This window comes from Vulpes vulpes, chromosome X (genome assembly GCF_048418805.1).
Source record: "Vulpes vulpes isolate BD-2025 chromosome X, VulVul3, whole genome shotgun sequence".
Lineage (NCBI taxonomy): Eukaryota > Metazoa > Chordata > Mammalia > Carnivora > Canidae > Vulpes > Vulpes vulpes.
The window spans coordinates 31,051,476-31,070,193 of record NC_132796.1 but is presented as its reverse complement, the minus strand read 5'-3'; the positions used below and the strand labels follow the sequence as shown (position 1 = coordinate 31,070,193).

Below are 18,718 nucleotides of genomic sequence, written 5' to 3'. Positions count from 1 at the left end.
TAAGATATACAATTGTAAATAAATACCATCCTGTGAACTATTTAAAAGCACTAAGGAAACCACTTTTTGTGACACTATAGCTTAACTGTTTCATACTTTAGTGTGCATCAGAATCACACTAATAAAACACAGATTGCTGGGCCTCTTTCTCAAGAGTTTCTCTCTCTTTTTCTTTTGTTAAGATTTTATTTATTTATTCATGAGAGACAAAGAGAGAGACAGAGACAGAAGCAGGCTCTTCCCAGGGAGCCCGAGGCAGGACTCAGGACTCGATCCTGGAAAGCCAGGATCATGCCCTGAGCCAAAGACAGACGCTCAACCGCTGAGCCACCCAGGCATCTCTCTCAAGAGTTTCTCAATCTAAAGGTTCCAGGTGCAGCCCTACCCTCCACATGTTCACATACCAGTGAACAACAAAATAGACAAAACTGTTCCTGTTAAGAAGTTCACATTCTACTGGAGAAAACAGATTCTTCATTTTGTATATATAATTTTGGGAAAATGCTATTGAGAAGAACAGAGAAAGAAAGAGAAAGATGGAAGTCTATGCTATTTTAGAGAGGGTAATGGGAAAGCTTCTCAGATAAAGTGATATTTGAGCAGGGACTTGAATGAAGTGAGAAACGGAATCATGAAGACAAACAGGAAAATAATAGTCCAAGCAGAAGGAAGCAGAGAAAAATGCAAAGGCTTTGTAAAGGCATAAAATTCAGTATATTTTTTAAAGATTTTGTTTATGTACTCATAAGACACACACACACACACACACACACACACACACAGAGGCAGAGACACACAGGCAGAGGGAGAAGCAGGTTCCATGCAGGAAGCCCAACGCGGGACTGGATCCCAGGTCTCCAGGATCACCCCCTGGGCTGAAGACAGTGCTAAACTGCTGAGCTACCTGGGCTGCTGGAAAATCCAGTATTTCTTTTAAATAAGAAAAGAGGGCTAGTGCCTGTAATGTATTATTCTAAAAAATGCAGCAAACTATTTGAAACTAACTTGCATAGACCATTTTGTTGGTAAAAATAGAACCATATTACTTTACAACAAATGAATATACTAATTTCTGGTATATATACATATTTTATAGTACTTTGGTTAAGTTTTACACCACAGTAATCTAACTAATGATTTGAACTTTGTTTTTTATATTTTTAAAAAAGCCAAATACAGTTTTATAAAATATGAATGTTATTCAGAGATTCAAGTCAAATTATTTGGATATTATCAGCACATCAATTAGAAGGTACTAAAATATTCTATGTTTATTATTGCCTAATACCAATATATCAACATATCTGTTTCAATTTTGATGTCACTATGTTTGCTGAAGTAATGCCTTCAAGTTGAGAGCAATTGTAATTGAAAGTCTCATTTTAAATCACACTCTTAAATCCTCTTACTTCTAAAGTTTAAACTCTGAGGGTTTAGTATAAAAAATAAATTTAATGACTTAAACACAACCCCTTCTGAACATAAGAGGTTTGTATGTACTTGGAAGAGGGGGACTGAATTTAAGCCATAGAAACAACCAATATGCACACTGTCATCCACTTCACTATAATCAGTGGTTATGATGGAGGGAAAAAATATACTACACAGAAAATTGGAACTTAAAAAAGGAAAAAAAATCCTGAAAGATCTTAGGGTGGAAATTTATAGAGTCTCATTCCACAAGGAAAGAACGAGGCAGTGGCCACCCAAACACTGAATGGGTCTCTCTAGGAACACCCACTTATCTCAATATTTGGACCTAATATGACCAACCTCCCTTCAAATTCATGAAGCATTATTGCACTCAGTGATTTCCAACATGACTGTCACAATGACATGTAAGACGTTTTCTGGTCAAATTTCACTTGATATCAACTGAGGACATACAAGGTTTGAGCACTGTCACCTAAATTTAATACTTTAAAGAGCTGAAAATGTCAACAATGATATGAAGGCTATCTTTTGTAGAGCATCTCTACATAATTTTTATCATTTATTCTTCAAAATATATTAAAGAAGCATCTTTTATTATTTCCATCTACATGTAAGGAAACTGATCTTGAAGATGTTAAGAGATCCCGTTTGCAGAAAAAAGTAAGGCCTAGAATCCATGGGTTCTGAGTCCAATTCTACATTGTCACCCCAAAATTGGTAATAATTTATTTAAAGAAAAAAATTCTCACCTTTGTGACAGTTTTTCCATATAATATGTCGGGCATTCTCATAATTTCTGTTCATCCAATTAAGTAGAATCCTTTCAGGATTAGAATATATGTTGCTGGATGAAAAACAAGGATTGACTTTTGGAGAATTTTGCACAGGTATTGGGGGCAGATTATTGCTACAGTGTGGTACAACCCGGGATAGTACCAGAACCTGAAATTGAGAAAAAGGGAGAACCCTTACTAGACCTGAATGGCAAAATTAAAAATTAGTATTTGAAGACTAAATAAAGCAAGTCATCAATATTTTCTGGTTAATTACATCCAATATAAAAGCAAAATAAATCAGAAGACCCCCTATAAAAAAGATGAAAAGTCAGGACACATGCAATAACAACTCACCTATCCAAATCTCAGCTATGTTTGAAATCCTCGTGGAGGTGGGCCAGCAAGTACATAATGCATATGTAAACAATCTGAGCTACAATCTGTGAAGTCTCAGAGTCTGTAAGCTTACTTTCTCCCACTTAGTTCATAAAAACCTGTTTGTGCACTTTAAGTCAGTGCCTATTTGGTTTTTTTTATAGAAAAGTTTTGTAAGTTGGATATCTAGTCTTTTAGGCTACAACAAATGACAATAGGAAAAAATAGGACAGTGATGAAAAGCGAAAGAGAATAGACATATGACAAGAGAATAAAGACACAAACTATTAAAAGCTAAAAAATAATTCAATTGTCTGAGCCCCATTTAGAGAAGAAATAGGCCTGTAGAGAGTCCTGTGGTAACTACTGCACAGGATACTGAGGCAATATGAATGTTTCAAACATAAATTGCATTCTAGCTAAGAGGTCAGAAGGTCTACATCTATTCTTTCATTCAATTATGACGTACTGAGTGCATGATATGAAGCCAGTTACTGTGCTTGGAAATAGGAACATGACAGTGAAACAATGCAATCCCTAGCTCAAGTATATTTAGAAAGATACTTAATCCGAAATGGTGGATTTTCAAAATATTTTAAAAGGTAGAGCGTAAGAGGTAGAACAACAATTTAAAACATGCTATTAAAGCTAATTCCTTTTCCAGAGTTCCCAAGAACAAGGTCATACCATGTCTCCATTTGTCAGTGTTTCTGCCTCATCTAAAATTCAAGCTGTTGTTCTACCAGGAAATGACTCTTATATTTTTGGACTATGTTTAAAGAAAATAATATTTTAGAAGTAATGATTGGTCTCATAATGAATAAATGGAATAGTAATGAGAAAATGTCAAGTACTTCCCCATCAAAAAACTGAATACCAAATAGATCAAGACATGAGGTGAAACTTTAATTTTGCTAATCTGTTACAATTTCACAGAATGTTCTAAACTGTGTATAAATTATTCTAGTAAATCTTAACTCAAAATGTAGCCCAAAAAGGCACAATTAATTTAAGTAGGGGAATTAGAAAATGTCAGACCAGATTTAATTTGTAGAAGTTTACCTTTTCTTTGATCTAATAGAAGAATATAAGAAACATTGCTCAAACATACCATAAATGTTTATCACACCAACAAAATGTATTGCAGTCAGTTAAGTCTAAATATTATCAAGATCACAAATTTGTTGTAAAGGGAATATAATTTAAGTCCACAGAGTAAGAATTACAAAAACAACAATAATTTTAAAAGGCAAATAGAGAAAGCAAATTTAAAAAGAAGCATTCAAGTTTGCTCATCAATAGCCCCTCCCAAAGAGGACAACCTGGATGTGATATGGGGGTGAATACATAAGCTTCAGTTAAGACAGGAGATAGAGGAAAAGCACCAAGAGAAGACTGAATCTACAGGGGAGTTTCCTGGTGGTGGAAGGCACAGCAGCAATCTGACCTCAGCTCTAAGGCACAGCACACGCCATCCACAGGGATCAATCACTACAGGGGTTCCAGGAAACCCAGGATGCACCTGTTCCTGATTTAAAGATAAAGCCCTGCAGGTCCAGAGATCTGTTTTCCCTTGTCTTCTCACTCCCATTACCCATAGGGGCTCCTGGCTCCTTAATCATCTCTTTATCAGATCTCCTTCCCTCTCAGCCTATATGCTAGTTTTTCTCAGAAGATCCATCATCACTACTACTTCAAAGAGCAAATGGATGACATCTTAAATGAAAACACTGCAGTGTCCTACCACTTGTCCAAAAGTTCTTGCATCGACACTCACTTTTCTTCCTTCTCTATAACCACAATGGATGAGCTATCCCTTCTCTTGCATTAGATACCAAATCTACTCATCATCTTTGGCATAGTTCTGCATCAGTTGTCTTTTTTTAGCTTTTGGATCCTTAACTCCTCCCTTCTTACCAGTTCCTTTTTAGTAATATCAAAACATGCCTACTTACACTCAGCTTTTAGAGAGCTCTCCCAAACTTGGCTTCTCCCTGATTCTTTTATCAGTTACCTCTACCAGTTATAACTCATGAAAGAGTTTTCTACCCTACTGTCTCCACATTTATTCCTTTTGCTCATCAAACCAAAGTCCATCTAATAACCTTCCCCTAATTAATCATTTCGGGCATTCACCCTGAAAGTGCCTTTGGCATCTTTGTTGTTCAATACAACAGACAATTTTATCTATCTATGTATCTATTTATTTATTTTTGGGTGCAAAGAATTTTAATTAAATTAGCATAGTTAAGACTAAAAAGATAAAGTGGACACTGCCAGCTTATCTTCAGCTATTGCCTTTAACAGGCTATGGAATACAGCTTGAAACACAGCTGAGTCTTGCTGTTCTGAGACAGTGAAGGGATTTCCTCAGTATTTAAATATATTAATATGACCGTTATATAAATCTAAATATAAAACCAATCTATACATTTGGAGGTGGCATTTACCATCTCTGTGAAAAGCTACACATCCCTAATCAATTCCAATCATATTTTTTAGAAGGGGAAAACAGTGACAGCACTTGCTAAACCAGAATTACTATCAAAGTTCAAAAAACTGATCATATTAATTTAACCAGAAGCCAATCTTATTTAAATCAGGACTGTCCAAGAGAAACATTCTATCAGCCACTCATGATCTGAATTTTGGTCAATGAGATCAATTTAGATATGGTACACATAAAAAAAGTCATGACACATTTTTGTTTTGTAATAAATAAAGTGATGGCCAACTATTACTCCTTAGTAGCTTTTTTTTTTGAGATAAGCTATTAAGTCTGCTCTTTCCCCTGTCTTCTTAATGCCAGCGAAGATCATTTTTGTTCCAGGGATGTACTTCTTGGGATTCTCCAAATACTCCATCAGGGTCTCCTTTCCCCAGGTGATGCCTTTGTTCTTGTTGGCACCCGTGTAAGAAAATCCAGGGGCCTGCCCAATCTTTCGCCCAAATAAACCATGGAGGTTTGGCCAGTCTTGTGCTTGCCTCCCTTCCACAGTATGGCACTGGGGGCACACTTCTGAACAAAAATCTTCTTGCCCTTCTCAACATCACCCATTTTTGAATAGCTTTTCTGTCACGCATGAAACGAAGAAGCCCATTTGCAAGCTGGACGTCCTGCTCTCTAACCAACAGTTTTAAATCAATATCTTAAGCAACCTCTCAATTTCATCTGATAACACGTCCTTCCTCAAAGATTTTCTTCCCTCCTTGTTCCTGATACCATAAAGTATTACTGCTATCTTTTTGCCTATTTCAAGCTCATTTTGCAGGATTCTCTTTCCTTACCTATTTAAATACTGGGTTTTAAAATAGATATTGGGTTCCTAACCAATGATATCTTTTCTTTAAACTTTATAGGTCTGTTTCTCCCAATTTTATCTCCAGAGACCACTAAATATGCATTAAGAAACCACAAAGACCACCAATTGTTGTAATTAAAAAAATGAAGATTCAACAGGATATTTAGAACATTATGTTAGTAGTAAAATGAGAATAATTATAGCTTCATATCAGTGAGATGAATGATATTGTTACAATCTCTATCAAGGTATTTATATCTACCTAGATGATTAATGTATTGAGCTATATCACTTTATATATTCAGTAATCTCTTTTCTTGCTATGTCCACCAAATGAGAAAATCCTACCTCATAATTACAGGTTAACAGAATAGATGCTCAGTTTGATTGTTATGGATAGTGAGGCCTAACATGAAGCCAGAAATTACGGAGATATCTTTTTATTAAAGTCTACTTCATCTTCTTTCAAATACCAACTAAATGCTAAGCTGGTTCATGATCAAATCACACTGAAAAGCCAAAAGTAAAAACACTCAACTCGGGAAATAGCATTAAAGATAATAGTACTTTACTTTTCAGTGGCATTCATCTTTGGGAAAAGTTTCTTCAGCTTCCACTGTCAGGAGCTCAATAACTTATACAGTATCTTTGTGGAAATTAGAAAGTGGCACACTCTCTGAGAAATTGTTGTCCTGATGGTATCCTTATTTAAAGTAAAAGCCCCCCCCCCTTAATTGTTGAGACACAGCTTCCAATAGTGTCCATAGCCTTAATGAGCAGCATGTAGGCTGGATTTCAGCTCCCAATTATCAACTCAGCTGTGCAGAAACTACATGATCATATTCAGATTATCTGTCAATTCAACAGTTCAATACATTTTTTCCCCAACTAATCTTGGGAAAAAGCCAAACTTTTGATGCTTTAGTGATTTGTACCACCTTAAAAATAATGATATTCAAATCTTATAGGTATATGTCCAAGACATGAAAGCATCATGTGATGCATCATTTGAACTAGCCACTTAAAATAATGAAAATGATAAATGCAGAAAAACATCAGTGCTAGGAAGATACTGTATTTCATCTCACTATTGTTGGAAAAATGCATGTGAGAGTGACCTTCCTTTCATAATCAGGACATCTCAAAATTGGAAATAAAGACCTTGAATTTACAGAGATCACAAAGCAATTAGGTAACTCAGTAGCCTTAGATTGACAGTACTTAAAAATTTTCTATTTCCTTTAACAATGAATTCACAACAGAAACATATTTTTTAATGACTTACATTTCCCTATGAATAAGGGTTCATTTGCAACACCCTTTCTTGTGATCAATGGCTAATCGTCTATTAATATGTACCACCAACTGATTTTCTCCCGGTTACATTATAAATTAATCTTAAATTAATGACAAAGAATCATTCCTCCAAGAGCATGGGCTTTCACTGATAGAGAATAAAACATCATCATATATTTCTTTCTTTTGCATATATTTATCACACATGCAAATGTGTTCATACATTGCCTTATATTCAACCAAAGCACGCAATATTTGCTATTACATGTGAGAATAATTGTATTTCCATGTTGCATGCCACTGATATTGTGGCACATCCTACAGAGCCATTTAATAAAAGAATTTCATCATTTTTACTTTCCAACCATGTTTTATTGAAGCTCATTTTAAATATTCCACACAGGGGTACTTCAGTGGCATAGTTAAGTGTCTGACTCTTAGTTTTGGCTCAGGTCATGATCTCAGGGTCGTTAAATTGAGCCCCCATCAGGTCCTGCACTCAGTGTGCAGTCTGCTGGAGATTCTCTCTCTCCCTCTCCCTCTCCCTCTGCCCCTCTCCCCCACACTTTCTTTCTAAAATAAATAAATAAACCTTTAAAAATAAATAAATAAATATTCCTCACAAATATGATCCCTTGTACTATCTTTGCTTGTCTTCTATAGGGACATGAAATTCTAAATAATACCTGAGTATAACTGGTATCTTATCTACCTTTAGCAACAAATACTCTAATTTTATAGTATTTTGAATTGGTTTGGGGAAAATGTGTTTAAATTAACCATAAAGATCACTGTTCTTTGTTTAGAAATATCAAAATATTTGACCCAATTGTGCCACTATTAAAAAAAAAAACACACAACTTTATGGCAGACAATACACAGGGAACAAATGAATAAACAGTTTACCTAAACTTATTATTCAGATATTTATTACTGATCATCATTTTCTTGTCTAGATTCTTCAGTAAAAATATCACATTCACTTCTTTCAGCACAGATTCATCCTTTATATCCACATGAGAGCCCTATTTATATTTACACTTAAAACAGCATTGAGAATTTGAGTGTTTCTGTTATTGTTTACAATTTCTCTTGTGCTTCAATGACCCATTTTTTAGCCATCAATACATTTTTGTGAATTGGGAATATAATGCAAGAAAACAGCAACAATTAAACATGAAAATTTAACAAGCAAAAGTAACCAAATGACACAAAATCAAATTGGGTGAGACAAGTTGTATACTATTATTCAAACTTTTAGCCAAGAAGAACTGACAAAGGCAATCCTGGAGTACATGCATGACCTCTAGGAATGAGAAAATGAAAATCTAAAGGAATTTGTGTGAAAATCACCATCTATTTATCCAACCTGTGAAACTCATCTCAACAACATTGTTTGCTTTTGCAGGAGAAATTGCCAGTCTGCTTCTGATTTAATAGAGATTCTAGAGCTACCTAGGCTTTGGACACAAGACATGGAGAAACACAGCTCAGCAAATGATCTAACTGGGCACTTTTATCTATTCCTATGACTTTATATGGAATCAATGAAGAATCCCAGATCTGTGCTGCCACCCAGATCTCTTTCCTGACTGAAGGATATACCCACCTGGTATACAGGGTAGCATAATACAGCATAACCAAAATTATTTTTTTATGCTTTCTTGCCCTATCTCATCCTCTATTCTCAACAAAATCCTGTTATTATCCCTTGTCTTACCATTTCAGTGACTGGGATAAAATTCCATTCAGTCACTCCAGTAAGACCCACTGTCGTCTTTTACCTCTCTGTTTCCTTCACCCATCAAGATCTAATGATTCACCAAGTCCTACTGAGACTGAGTTCTATTCCTAATATTTACAAAAGCTGCTCCTTTCTCATCTCTCCCACTACCACCAGTATTCCCAGTACCAGGCACTTAATTACACCCCCAAACAGTTTCCACACTGTACCAGAGTGATCTCTCTAGAATGCAAAGCGGATTATGTCAGCCTCTGTTTAAAATCCTTTAGGAGCTCAGTACTCTGACCCTGGGCTAAAGTCCATGAAATCCAGATTCCTTGGTTTGGCTTATGAAGTCAATTATGATCTAATTTGTGACTGGGATCACAGTCTATCCCTCCTACCCCTAGCCATTGTGTGCTTCTTCCTCAGAATCAAACATATCTAACCTCAGGCATTTCCACATTTAATTCCCTTTGCCTTGACAAATGTTACTGTCTTGCTCCCCAGCAAAATTCATCTACAACCTCCTTACAAATTGTACACACACACTCTCTCTCTCACCTATGCTCCAACCCTTTACCCTGCCTGGAAAACTCCTAGTCATTTTTCAGGGTCAGGTTAAATTGTTAAATTGTTTTTTGTTTTTGTTTTTGTTTTTTTTTCCCTAGGAACCTTCCCCAAGGCACAGGAAAGGTAGGTTCCTCTCTATGTGTACTGACCCTTAGTTATTTGGGCTTACCTCATCATAGCAGTTTCATCATTCCTTGTAATTATATATGAATAGTTACTTATATACTTCAGGACACAAAATCCTAGAAGAGACAGACTATATCAAGTGTACCCCTAGAGCTTAGTACAGTGCCTGCACCATAATAGTTGTTAACTGATTTATTCAACAAGTATTTGTTAAGCATATACTATGTAGCTGACATACTATCAAATTCTGAGTTTACAAGTAACATTTGGTTTTTAATTTTTTTTATTTTTTTTTATTTTATGATAGTCACAGAGAGAGAGAGAGAGGCAGAGACATAGGCAGAGGGAGAAGCAGGCTCCATGCACTGGGAGCCTGATGTGGGATTCGATCCTGGGTCTCCAGGATCGCGCCCTGGGCCAAAGGCAGGCGCCAAACCGCTGCGCCACCCAGGGATCCCAACATTTGGTTTTTAAATTCACAGACTTATAGGTTGGGAAAGATAAATTATTATTATTACTTAACAATTATATAAATTATTATTATTATTTATTACCCCAAACATATCTATTAATGCATGCAGTGATAAATTAATGAATAAGTGAATAAAGCTCACAAACTGAAATTAGGACTAGTTTGTCCATAAAGTAGGGCATTTTTTGCCCTTCTGTTTTAGAGCTGCTCCTTTTTCTCAGCAGGCAACATTACAGATGATACAGACTGGAGTTAAGAAAGCAGAAAAGAAAAGGTCTTTTCCCAAATCTAAATTTGGCTGAGAATCACAAATACCCTCATACATCCTTCAGGGAATTACTCAAGAAAAAACATGATTTCTCCCCTTGACATCTTGCAAAAAAGGCAGGGCAGGCTGATGGAAGAAGAGGAAAGGAGTAAGAATCATGCAGCAGAAGGAACTTTCTACAGGGTAGGCTGGGTAGCTGACTGCAGTGGAGGCTTTTGGCTACCAGACAGCAGCGAGAGAGCCTTGGTTTCTGTGCCCCAGCAGAGAACAAAGAAGAGATAAGCTTTATCTACATGACATGGTTTTATATGGCTAAAATCAGGTGATCTGGGAAGACAGTATGTATGCCTATGGACCTTTGTTTCCTCATCTCAAAACTGGAGATTAGGGATGCCTCGGTGGCTCAATGGTTAAGTGTCTGCCTTCAGCTCAAGGTGTGATCCAGGGGCTCCAGGATGGAGTCCCACATCAATTTGTTTCTCCCTCTGCCTATGTCACTGACTCTCTCTGTACCTCTCATGAAAAAATAAATAAAATCTTAAAAAAAAAAAAAAGATTATTGCTTGTGAAAAGTAAACAGGCTCACATTTATTTTTTATTTTTATTTTTATTTTTTTTTTTTAAACAGGCTCACATTTAAAAAGCCTCTGGTGACAAAGAGTCTGACATAAACTATATAGTATTTAGTTATTAGTTTTGTCCTTTCCTTTCAGTGACTAATTGCTACTTCTCTTTATTTTCTCCCTCATTTTTTTAACACCCTTGTCCCACAGCTCACCTTACCTGTGGTTTCAACCTGCGAAGACAGAGCAAGAGCCTCCACTGGTCTTAGTGGGGAAGCTCTGCGGTGCCACAGTTAGAAGCCTAGAAAATAATTCTCAGGACTGAAGTCAGCACTTTTTTACGCAAAAAAAGGAGCATGATGTTGAAGGAATAATTTATGCTATGTTAATCTACTACACATGCAACTTGGCATGAAGTTAACTGGAGAGTTTCATCAAAACCTGGTCTCGTCTACTGGGGGATGGTTCCTAGTAAATATCTCTCCAGAATAATATTTATAGCAAGAGTCTAGTGTGTAGCAGAGGTAGAAACCATAATTTTCACTATTATCCATTCTTTAACCCTTCCTTTTAGTACCAGAATATGACCATTGCTATCTATTTTAGGAACTACATTTCTCAACATCCCCTGCAGCTAGGTACAATCATACGACTAAACTCTACCCAAAGGAAATGATTCATCTTTTAGGTGACATCCTTAAATGGTATTTACTTTTCCTCCACTACTCCTTGATGTGTTCTTTCTTGTTCTGAGAAACTGTCCTAGAGATGAAAGCCCAGTACTGAGGCTGGAAGACACACCCTGCTGTCTCTAAACCACCTTTTTCTCAACAGTTTCATGAGAAAGAAAAATAAAAACTCTATCTTATTGGAGCCACTATGTTTCTGAATTCTTTAATTGGCAGGATCACCTATACCTTAACTAATACACTATTCAGGTACATCAACCAAAACAACCAGCAGTGAATAAGAGTGGAGATGTTACCTTGTATATCTGAAGGAATACATCTGTCCATGATCGTTTACTCCAGGCTTCAAACTGACTCATATCTATAACAATATAATGCTTTTCCTTAGGTATACAGGAACATGCAGGCAAGGTATTAGTGGAAGAATTTAAGGAAAAAATATTACAATGTTAATTAAAATGCAATGCAAATATAAGTTCAAAATTTTAACTACTTAGCATATAAGGTTTTTTTTTTCTTTCTTTTTACAAAGTTTTGCATGCCCTATCTATACATTCATCAAGATCTCTAATTCCTCATGCACCGGTAACAGAAATTATCAACAGAAGTAACTTTCTGGAATGCATAGCCCCTTACTGAGGTTATAGATTTATCCATTCAATGTATCTACTAGCTTATTTGGTGACAGAAGTGGCAGAATGAGATGCAAAGTTATTCTGAACTCTGAGCCTGAAAAAGAAACACATCCTTTGGATAAGCCACTGTAACTCAGCAGAGTGTCAAAGGACAGGTCCCTGGTGGCACCTGGGTGGCTCAGTTGGTTGACCATCTGACTCTTGATTTTGGCTCAGGTCATGGGGTGGAGCCCCACATCAAGCCCTGTACTCAGCAGGGAGTTGCTTGAGAGTCTCTTTCTCCCTCTCCCTTCTTCCCCCTCCACCCCACCAAATAAATAAATACATCTTAAAAAAAAAAAAAAAGACAAGCCCTGGTTCTCCTGCTTGCATCATGTGTTGAGTATAGTAACAGAGCCACAACTAAAGTAGAGTTGCTTCAAAGCCTGCAGGCTCCTCTAAGAAATTCCCCTTTTCAATAGGTTTCCATAAAATGAACTGTATACTTTGAAAATAACTAGACATGTCTTGCTCAATTTCTGCCTATTCTCTCCTTTAACTAAGGAAGGGAAGTGGCAAGTGGTGGGGAAATTAAATTTGTATTTTCCTTGGAAGATACATATTCTAAAAATTTAAGAAAACATTTACATAAGCACACACAATTCATTTCTAGATCCCCTAAAAGAAGCAATTACTTATATATTTAAGAAAGCCATATATTAATTTCTGCATAGCATAGGGGCCAAGGGCAGGCTAGGTGGGTCACTTTGGCACAAATATTGAATTTGAAGGAATTTAGGACAGGTACCCTCAAAACATACCACTTTGGCATATCGACTATTTTCAGCTGAAGGCAACTGAGACACTCTGGGCTCAAGAGAAACTTTTGCCTCTGCCTTAACTCACAGAAGAATTTAAATTGGTGGTGGTGGTGCTGGAGTCTTTCCCAGAATAAGGGTTGTTAGCAGAGATAGATTTTACCTGAGTGACCCATCTGTATGGCAGGGCAAACATCTAATTACCAAACATCTACTCTTCTTAGCACCTGGTGAGGTGCATTCCTTCCCTTTGAAATCCTAGACCCCTACCCCTTCTCCTTAGTTCAGAATGACACATATATACCTCATTTTGTCTTTGGAATTTCCATGTCTGTGTGGATTCCCCTTACATTTGCTATTAAATTTGATTTTCTCCTGCTAATCTGTTTCATGTCAATTTTATTCTTTGTCTAGCTAGAAGAACCTTGAAGGGAACAGGATATCCTTGCTCCTCAACAATAGGAACTCCACAAAGATTTTTAGACAGATATAAAAATGTGTGTATATGTCTGTGTGTATATATACATATATGTATATATATACACATATATACACATTTAAATATTTATACACACACATAAATAAGCTGTCCAGAGAGGCATAATCCATAAGACATTTCATAAATAAAAATATCAGTATTTTAAAATGAAATCTTCTAACAAAGACCAAAGAACAGTCAATTTAATAACTGTGCAGATTGTTCCCTAGAAATTGTATTGCCTTACTGTAATTTCAATCCACTTTTTATAATCTTCTGGTTCAAGCAGAAATTCTGGCAGTACATGAGAAATACATGCTCCTTGAGTGCTAAAATCAAAAAAGAAAAATCCAAATTATCATTGTATAATACAGTTTGCATACCACCTGCATTTGAACTTTATTTCAATATCATAGTTTATATGTGTATCGAATTTTAATTTTTAAATTTAAAATTTATACAATTAGCTTTAACCCTTCCCTTAACAATGAAATGTGCATATGATGTTTCCTTTAGAGAATTAATAATAAGAAAGAACTTACTAAGTGCCTACAACCAGCCACATCTATCCTTATATGATAATGGAATAGAGAGTTATAGGACTTGGCTAACCATTTTATTGTTGCATAACATTATAAAATTGGAAAATATCTGGGAAAAGTTTGAATACAATAAAGCATCTAACAGACCATTAGTCACCCAATGCTCAGTGAATGCCACAACACATACCTGAATACAGAAAACCCCCAATATAACATAATCCATCATCTATTTTCTTTGATTATACAAATTTGTAGAGTACATCTGTTGCAGCACATATATATTTATATTATTTTATACATTTAAAAGCATATATATGAATATATATAATTTATCACATTTAAGATTATAGTTTTTTAGTTGGCATATTTCTTGAAATATTTTTTAAAGATTTATTGATTTGAGAGAGAAAGAGAGAGCGTGAGTGGGGGGTGAGAGGTAAGAGAGAGAGACAGAAAGAGAGAATCTTAAGCAGGCTCCACACTGAGTGCAGAGCCTGACACAGAACTCCATCTCATGACTCTGAGTTCATGACCTGAGTTGAAATCAAGAATTGATTGCTCAACCGATTGAGCCAATATTGAGAAATATTTTTATTCAAAGTCTTTATATGCACACCTATCACCACTAGAGCTACTTTCACAGAGTTTAACCCAGTTTTGGCAGGAGTGTTTCCTAGCAGGGATTTAAACATTTAGTTCTAACTCATCTGGTGAGCATAGAATGCCACCCACCATAAGCACTTATCAGAGAATGCCATATCTAGTAATCAACTATGTAGACATTTTGCAGTCCTATCACTACTGAAAAAATGGGGGAAAGGAAAGGCAGAAAAAAGCCTCTAGATAATTCTGAAAGCTCAAACCTGGAAGGTAACATAATGAATGAGAAGAAAGGGTAAAAGGAGAGACCAGAGTTCTAGAATTGTTAAGTTTGACTTGGCCATGGGCCAGGGGAAGCTGGTAGAAGAAATAGTGCTGCATACATAAAGCTCCTTTGTTTGAAGGTCAAACACCATCCCTTCTCTTTGATTTTCAGGCATTTCCCATCTGCATCTATATTACTCCTATGAATCTTCACTACACTGGAATTATTATAGATTTAAATAATATCTAACTTTAATGGAACACTATTCCTTAGCAGGAGTAGCTGACCTAAAGCATATTTAAGAACTCAAATGATATGATGGTCCATTAGGTTGAAATCTTAGAGGTAAAACAAAGACAGCTCAGAGACATATATAGCAGCTGGAATACTTCCTTGCATCCAAAGCAAATATGGGATTTCAGAAGGAAATAATCACTTCTATTAAATGCTACTGAAAGCCTAAGAAAAATTATCAGGGAAGCATTAAACTGAAAGCTTCTTGAAGAAGGCGACCGTGTGATATTCATTTGGTATTCCATAGTGGCCAGCAGAGGATAGGCCCTCAGTAAAATGTTGAGAATGGAGAATGAATTGTTTGCGTTATTAAAGACAATAGGCCCCAAATGGAGTCACTTATGCTAAGCTCCATGTCACCAAACTGAGATTTAACTTCATTATGATTTTGGCTCTCCCAGAAATGGAATCTTAAACCAGTCAATCAGGAATCCCCTGAGCAGCATTAGTTAGGTAGTCTGCCTGACAGACTCCTACCATCCCTCCTAGAGAAAGTAACTTTGCAATAACCAATCTGCTTTTGTGCTGTAGGAATAGAAAACTTTTCCCTCTTTACCTTCTAGGTTTTTTTGCTAGTCCAACAATCAAATTGACAGAAGATACATTAAGAGGGGAAAAAAACCCCTCAGATTTAATTACATACCTAGGAGAGCCCCACAAAGACGCGAAGACTGAGAGGCAGTCAGACAGTTAAAGGTAACGAGAAGGGGGTAGGGGCCTGGGTCTTCAAAGGGGAGGAAGACAATTCACAGGAATACTAGAAGAGCAAATGTTTGGTAAACAATCATTTGCCATGCCAGGTAGTAAAGTCTGATATAAAAAGTTATCTCTGGTAATCGTTCTCTTCCTGGTACAGGCCCTCTGTAAATGCTTGTAGGCAGTTAAGGGAGAGGTAAAAAGCTTTTCCAGAGTCTGCTGGGACTCAGTGGCCTTCAGCTCAAAATAATCCCCATGCCAAAGTGGCACATTTTGGGACAGCATATGCTGCTTCCCCATACTCTAAGTACGACTTCCTTGTTCTTGCTTCTTTCTGCCTATAAAATCTCTTGCCTTGTACAGCTCTTCAGCTTCCTTCTGTCTGCTAGATTGGATGCTGCCCAGTTCATGAATTCCAAAATAAGACTGATAAGAGCTTTAAAATTTACTCAGGTGTATTTTGTTCTTTCACAGCATTTTACCGACACTATTATGAAGTGAAGGGTAGCAGAATATTCCATCCCAAAATATACCTCTTTGGCATGCCAATTATTTGGAGAATCTGCAGAAAGGGAGAAGCTCTAAAAACAGGGTAGAAGTCACCCTTTTGTAAGGGAAAACACACATTTATTTTAAAAATTTACATTAGAAAAGGGGCCCCACCAGGAAGAGATCTATTGTGAGGAGATAACTTTTTCACCTTAGAGATTTATCTGTGTGACAGGGTAACCTTTATGTAACAAATACTTCCTCCTCTCACCATTCCTGAATTACCTCCTCCCCCTCTTGGCCCCCTTCTCTCTTTAAAGCCCTAGGCTCCTACCCTTTTCCATAGCTCAGAATGGTATAGAAGCCTCATCTTTTGGCTGACTTTTGAGTCTCAAATCTTTGTGGTGCCACTGTACTTACATACATAATTAAATTCTTTTCCTCCTGTCCTTTTATTATGGGGGGGGGGGGGGGAGGTTGGTCTCATCCAAGAACCTAGAAGGGTACAGGGGAAATTACTTTTCCTCTCCTACATGAGACTTGTCTTCTTTTCATTTTGAATGTATCTCAAGACCTAACTTCATCAGTCCCTAAGACAGTATTTATGATTGTCTTTATCAATAGATTTTATTATGTCTGCTCAGTAGTTTTATAGAGTGTTGAGTTGCCTAATTGATTTAATCACACTTTTAAAATCTAGGTTTTCCATTTGAATATTTCTTCCAGGTTTACACTAAGTAGAACATAATAAAATTAGATGTAATGAGTTATTAAATTCTCAATTTGATCTCTAAAGATTTTTGAATTTCTCATTTATTGTACAAAATCAATATAATTTCACTTGTATAAAAGTCCTTACCCACTGTCATCAAATTCAAATGTGAAAGCTAATAACATTTATGATTACTTTGAATTTAGTACATTTATTTGCATGATGAAACATATGCATGAATCTTAGATCAATGACTCAATTTTTGTTGGACCCTGGCTCACGGGTGCCAACGTGTCCCGGCGGACGCCCCAGACACTCAGACCCCAGACAGGCAGATGCAATTAGCAAGAGGGTTTATTGGACGTTTGCGCAAACGGGCTTTCCGCCTCCGAAGAGGAAGAGAGCCCCGATTAGCAATTACAGGTATCTTTTAAAGGCAAAAGGAAAAAAAAACCGCTTAAAGACAAAAGAACCTCGGGAGTTGCATAGCATTCAGGTTATTGATTTCACAGAGGGTCAACATGAACCTATTCAGGGACATTCCAATCAGGGTGTGGGGGGAAATGGTTTTCTTATTGTAAACAGAATGCTTTTAGTTGCTAAAATTTCAGGAAGACGCCTGGATGGGCTGCCTTTGGATTAGGGCTGGCCCTACTTACAAGGGGGGAGGTTTCTTCATTCCCTCCTCTTGTTTGGGCTGATTTTAACCTTAAAATCTTAGGGAACATTTATTTCTTCAGTTTGGTGGGCCCGACATTGCTGAGTTAATACCAGAGCTTGGGTAATAAACAATCTTTCTCGGATGAACTGGAGCGGCCAGTTGAGGACTCAGGGGACGAAAGTTAGCAGCAGGAGCAGGATAACTAGAGGGCCCATAATGGTAGAGATTAGGGTGGTTAACCAGGGAGACTGATTAAACCAGCTTTCAAACCAGCCCTGCTGGGCCTCCCGGTCCCTTTGTCTTTTATTTAACTTTTCCCTGAGTTTGGCCATGGAGTCTCTGATGACTCCAGAATGGCCTGCATAGAAACAGCATTTTTCTCCTAGGGCTGCACACAGTCCTCCCTCTTTCAGGAATAGTAAATCCAAGCCTCTCCTGTTTTGGAGTACTACTTCTGAAAGTGAGGTGAGGGACTGTTCTAACTTAGAAACAGACTGCTCTAGTGCCCGTAGATCCTCATCTACAGCTGCCTGGAGTTCTATATAACATCGTGAGCCCTGGATCAGAGCAGCTGTGCCAGTACCCACCCCAGTAGCGACCCCTAGTCCCAACATAACAGCTAGGGTTAGGGAGACAGGTTCGCGCCAAAAACGGGTGGGATGTTCATTATACTGATTTTCTAGAGTTTCAGCAGGGTGATAGAACACCCTGGGTATGATCTGCACCATGACACAGAAGTTGTTTGAGCTATTTAGAACCTTAGCTGACACACAGGGGGTGAGGACTTTGTTGCATGCCCACCAAGTTCCCGGCTGGGGCTCCAGGTAAGAGTCAGTCCCTAAAATCGGGGCGGTAGTATTGCAGAGTTCCTGGTAACCCCGGGTGAGTATAGTTAGCCTTGACAGTGATGGAATCCCAGGAGGAGGAGGGCCTCTCATCCTGTGTCTCCCTA

The 18,718-nt window shown here is 37.2% G+C and overlaps 1 protein-coding gene and 1 pseudogene across 1 annotated transcript in view; both read right to left on the bottom strand.

Annotated features, from left to right (window-relative positions):
* CFAP47 (cilia and flagella associated protein 47) overlaps window positions 1–18,718 on the bottom strand; it is a 503,092-nt gene that overhangs the window by 286,259 nt on the left and 198,115 nt on the right. The window contains exons 31-33 of the mRNA XM_072744557.1: window positions 13,755–13,836; window positions 11,894–11,980; window positions 2,184–2,376 (exon numbers count right to left, since the gene is read on the bottom strand). Coding sequence (XP_072600658.1) covers window positions 2,184–2,376; window positions 11,894–11,980; window positions 13,755–13,836 — 362 coding nt within the window. The remainder of the gene's footprint in view (window positions 1–2,183; window positions 2,377–11,893; window positions 11,981–13,754; window positions 13,837–18,718) is intronic.
* LOC112918996 (cytochrome c pseudogene) lies at window positions 5,315–5,648 on the bottom strand (annotated as a pseudogene).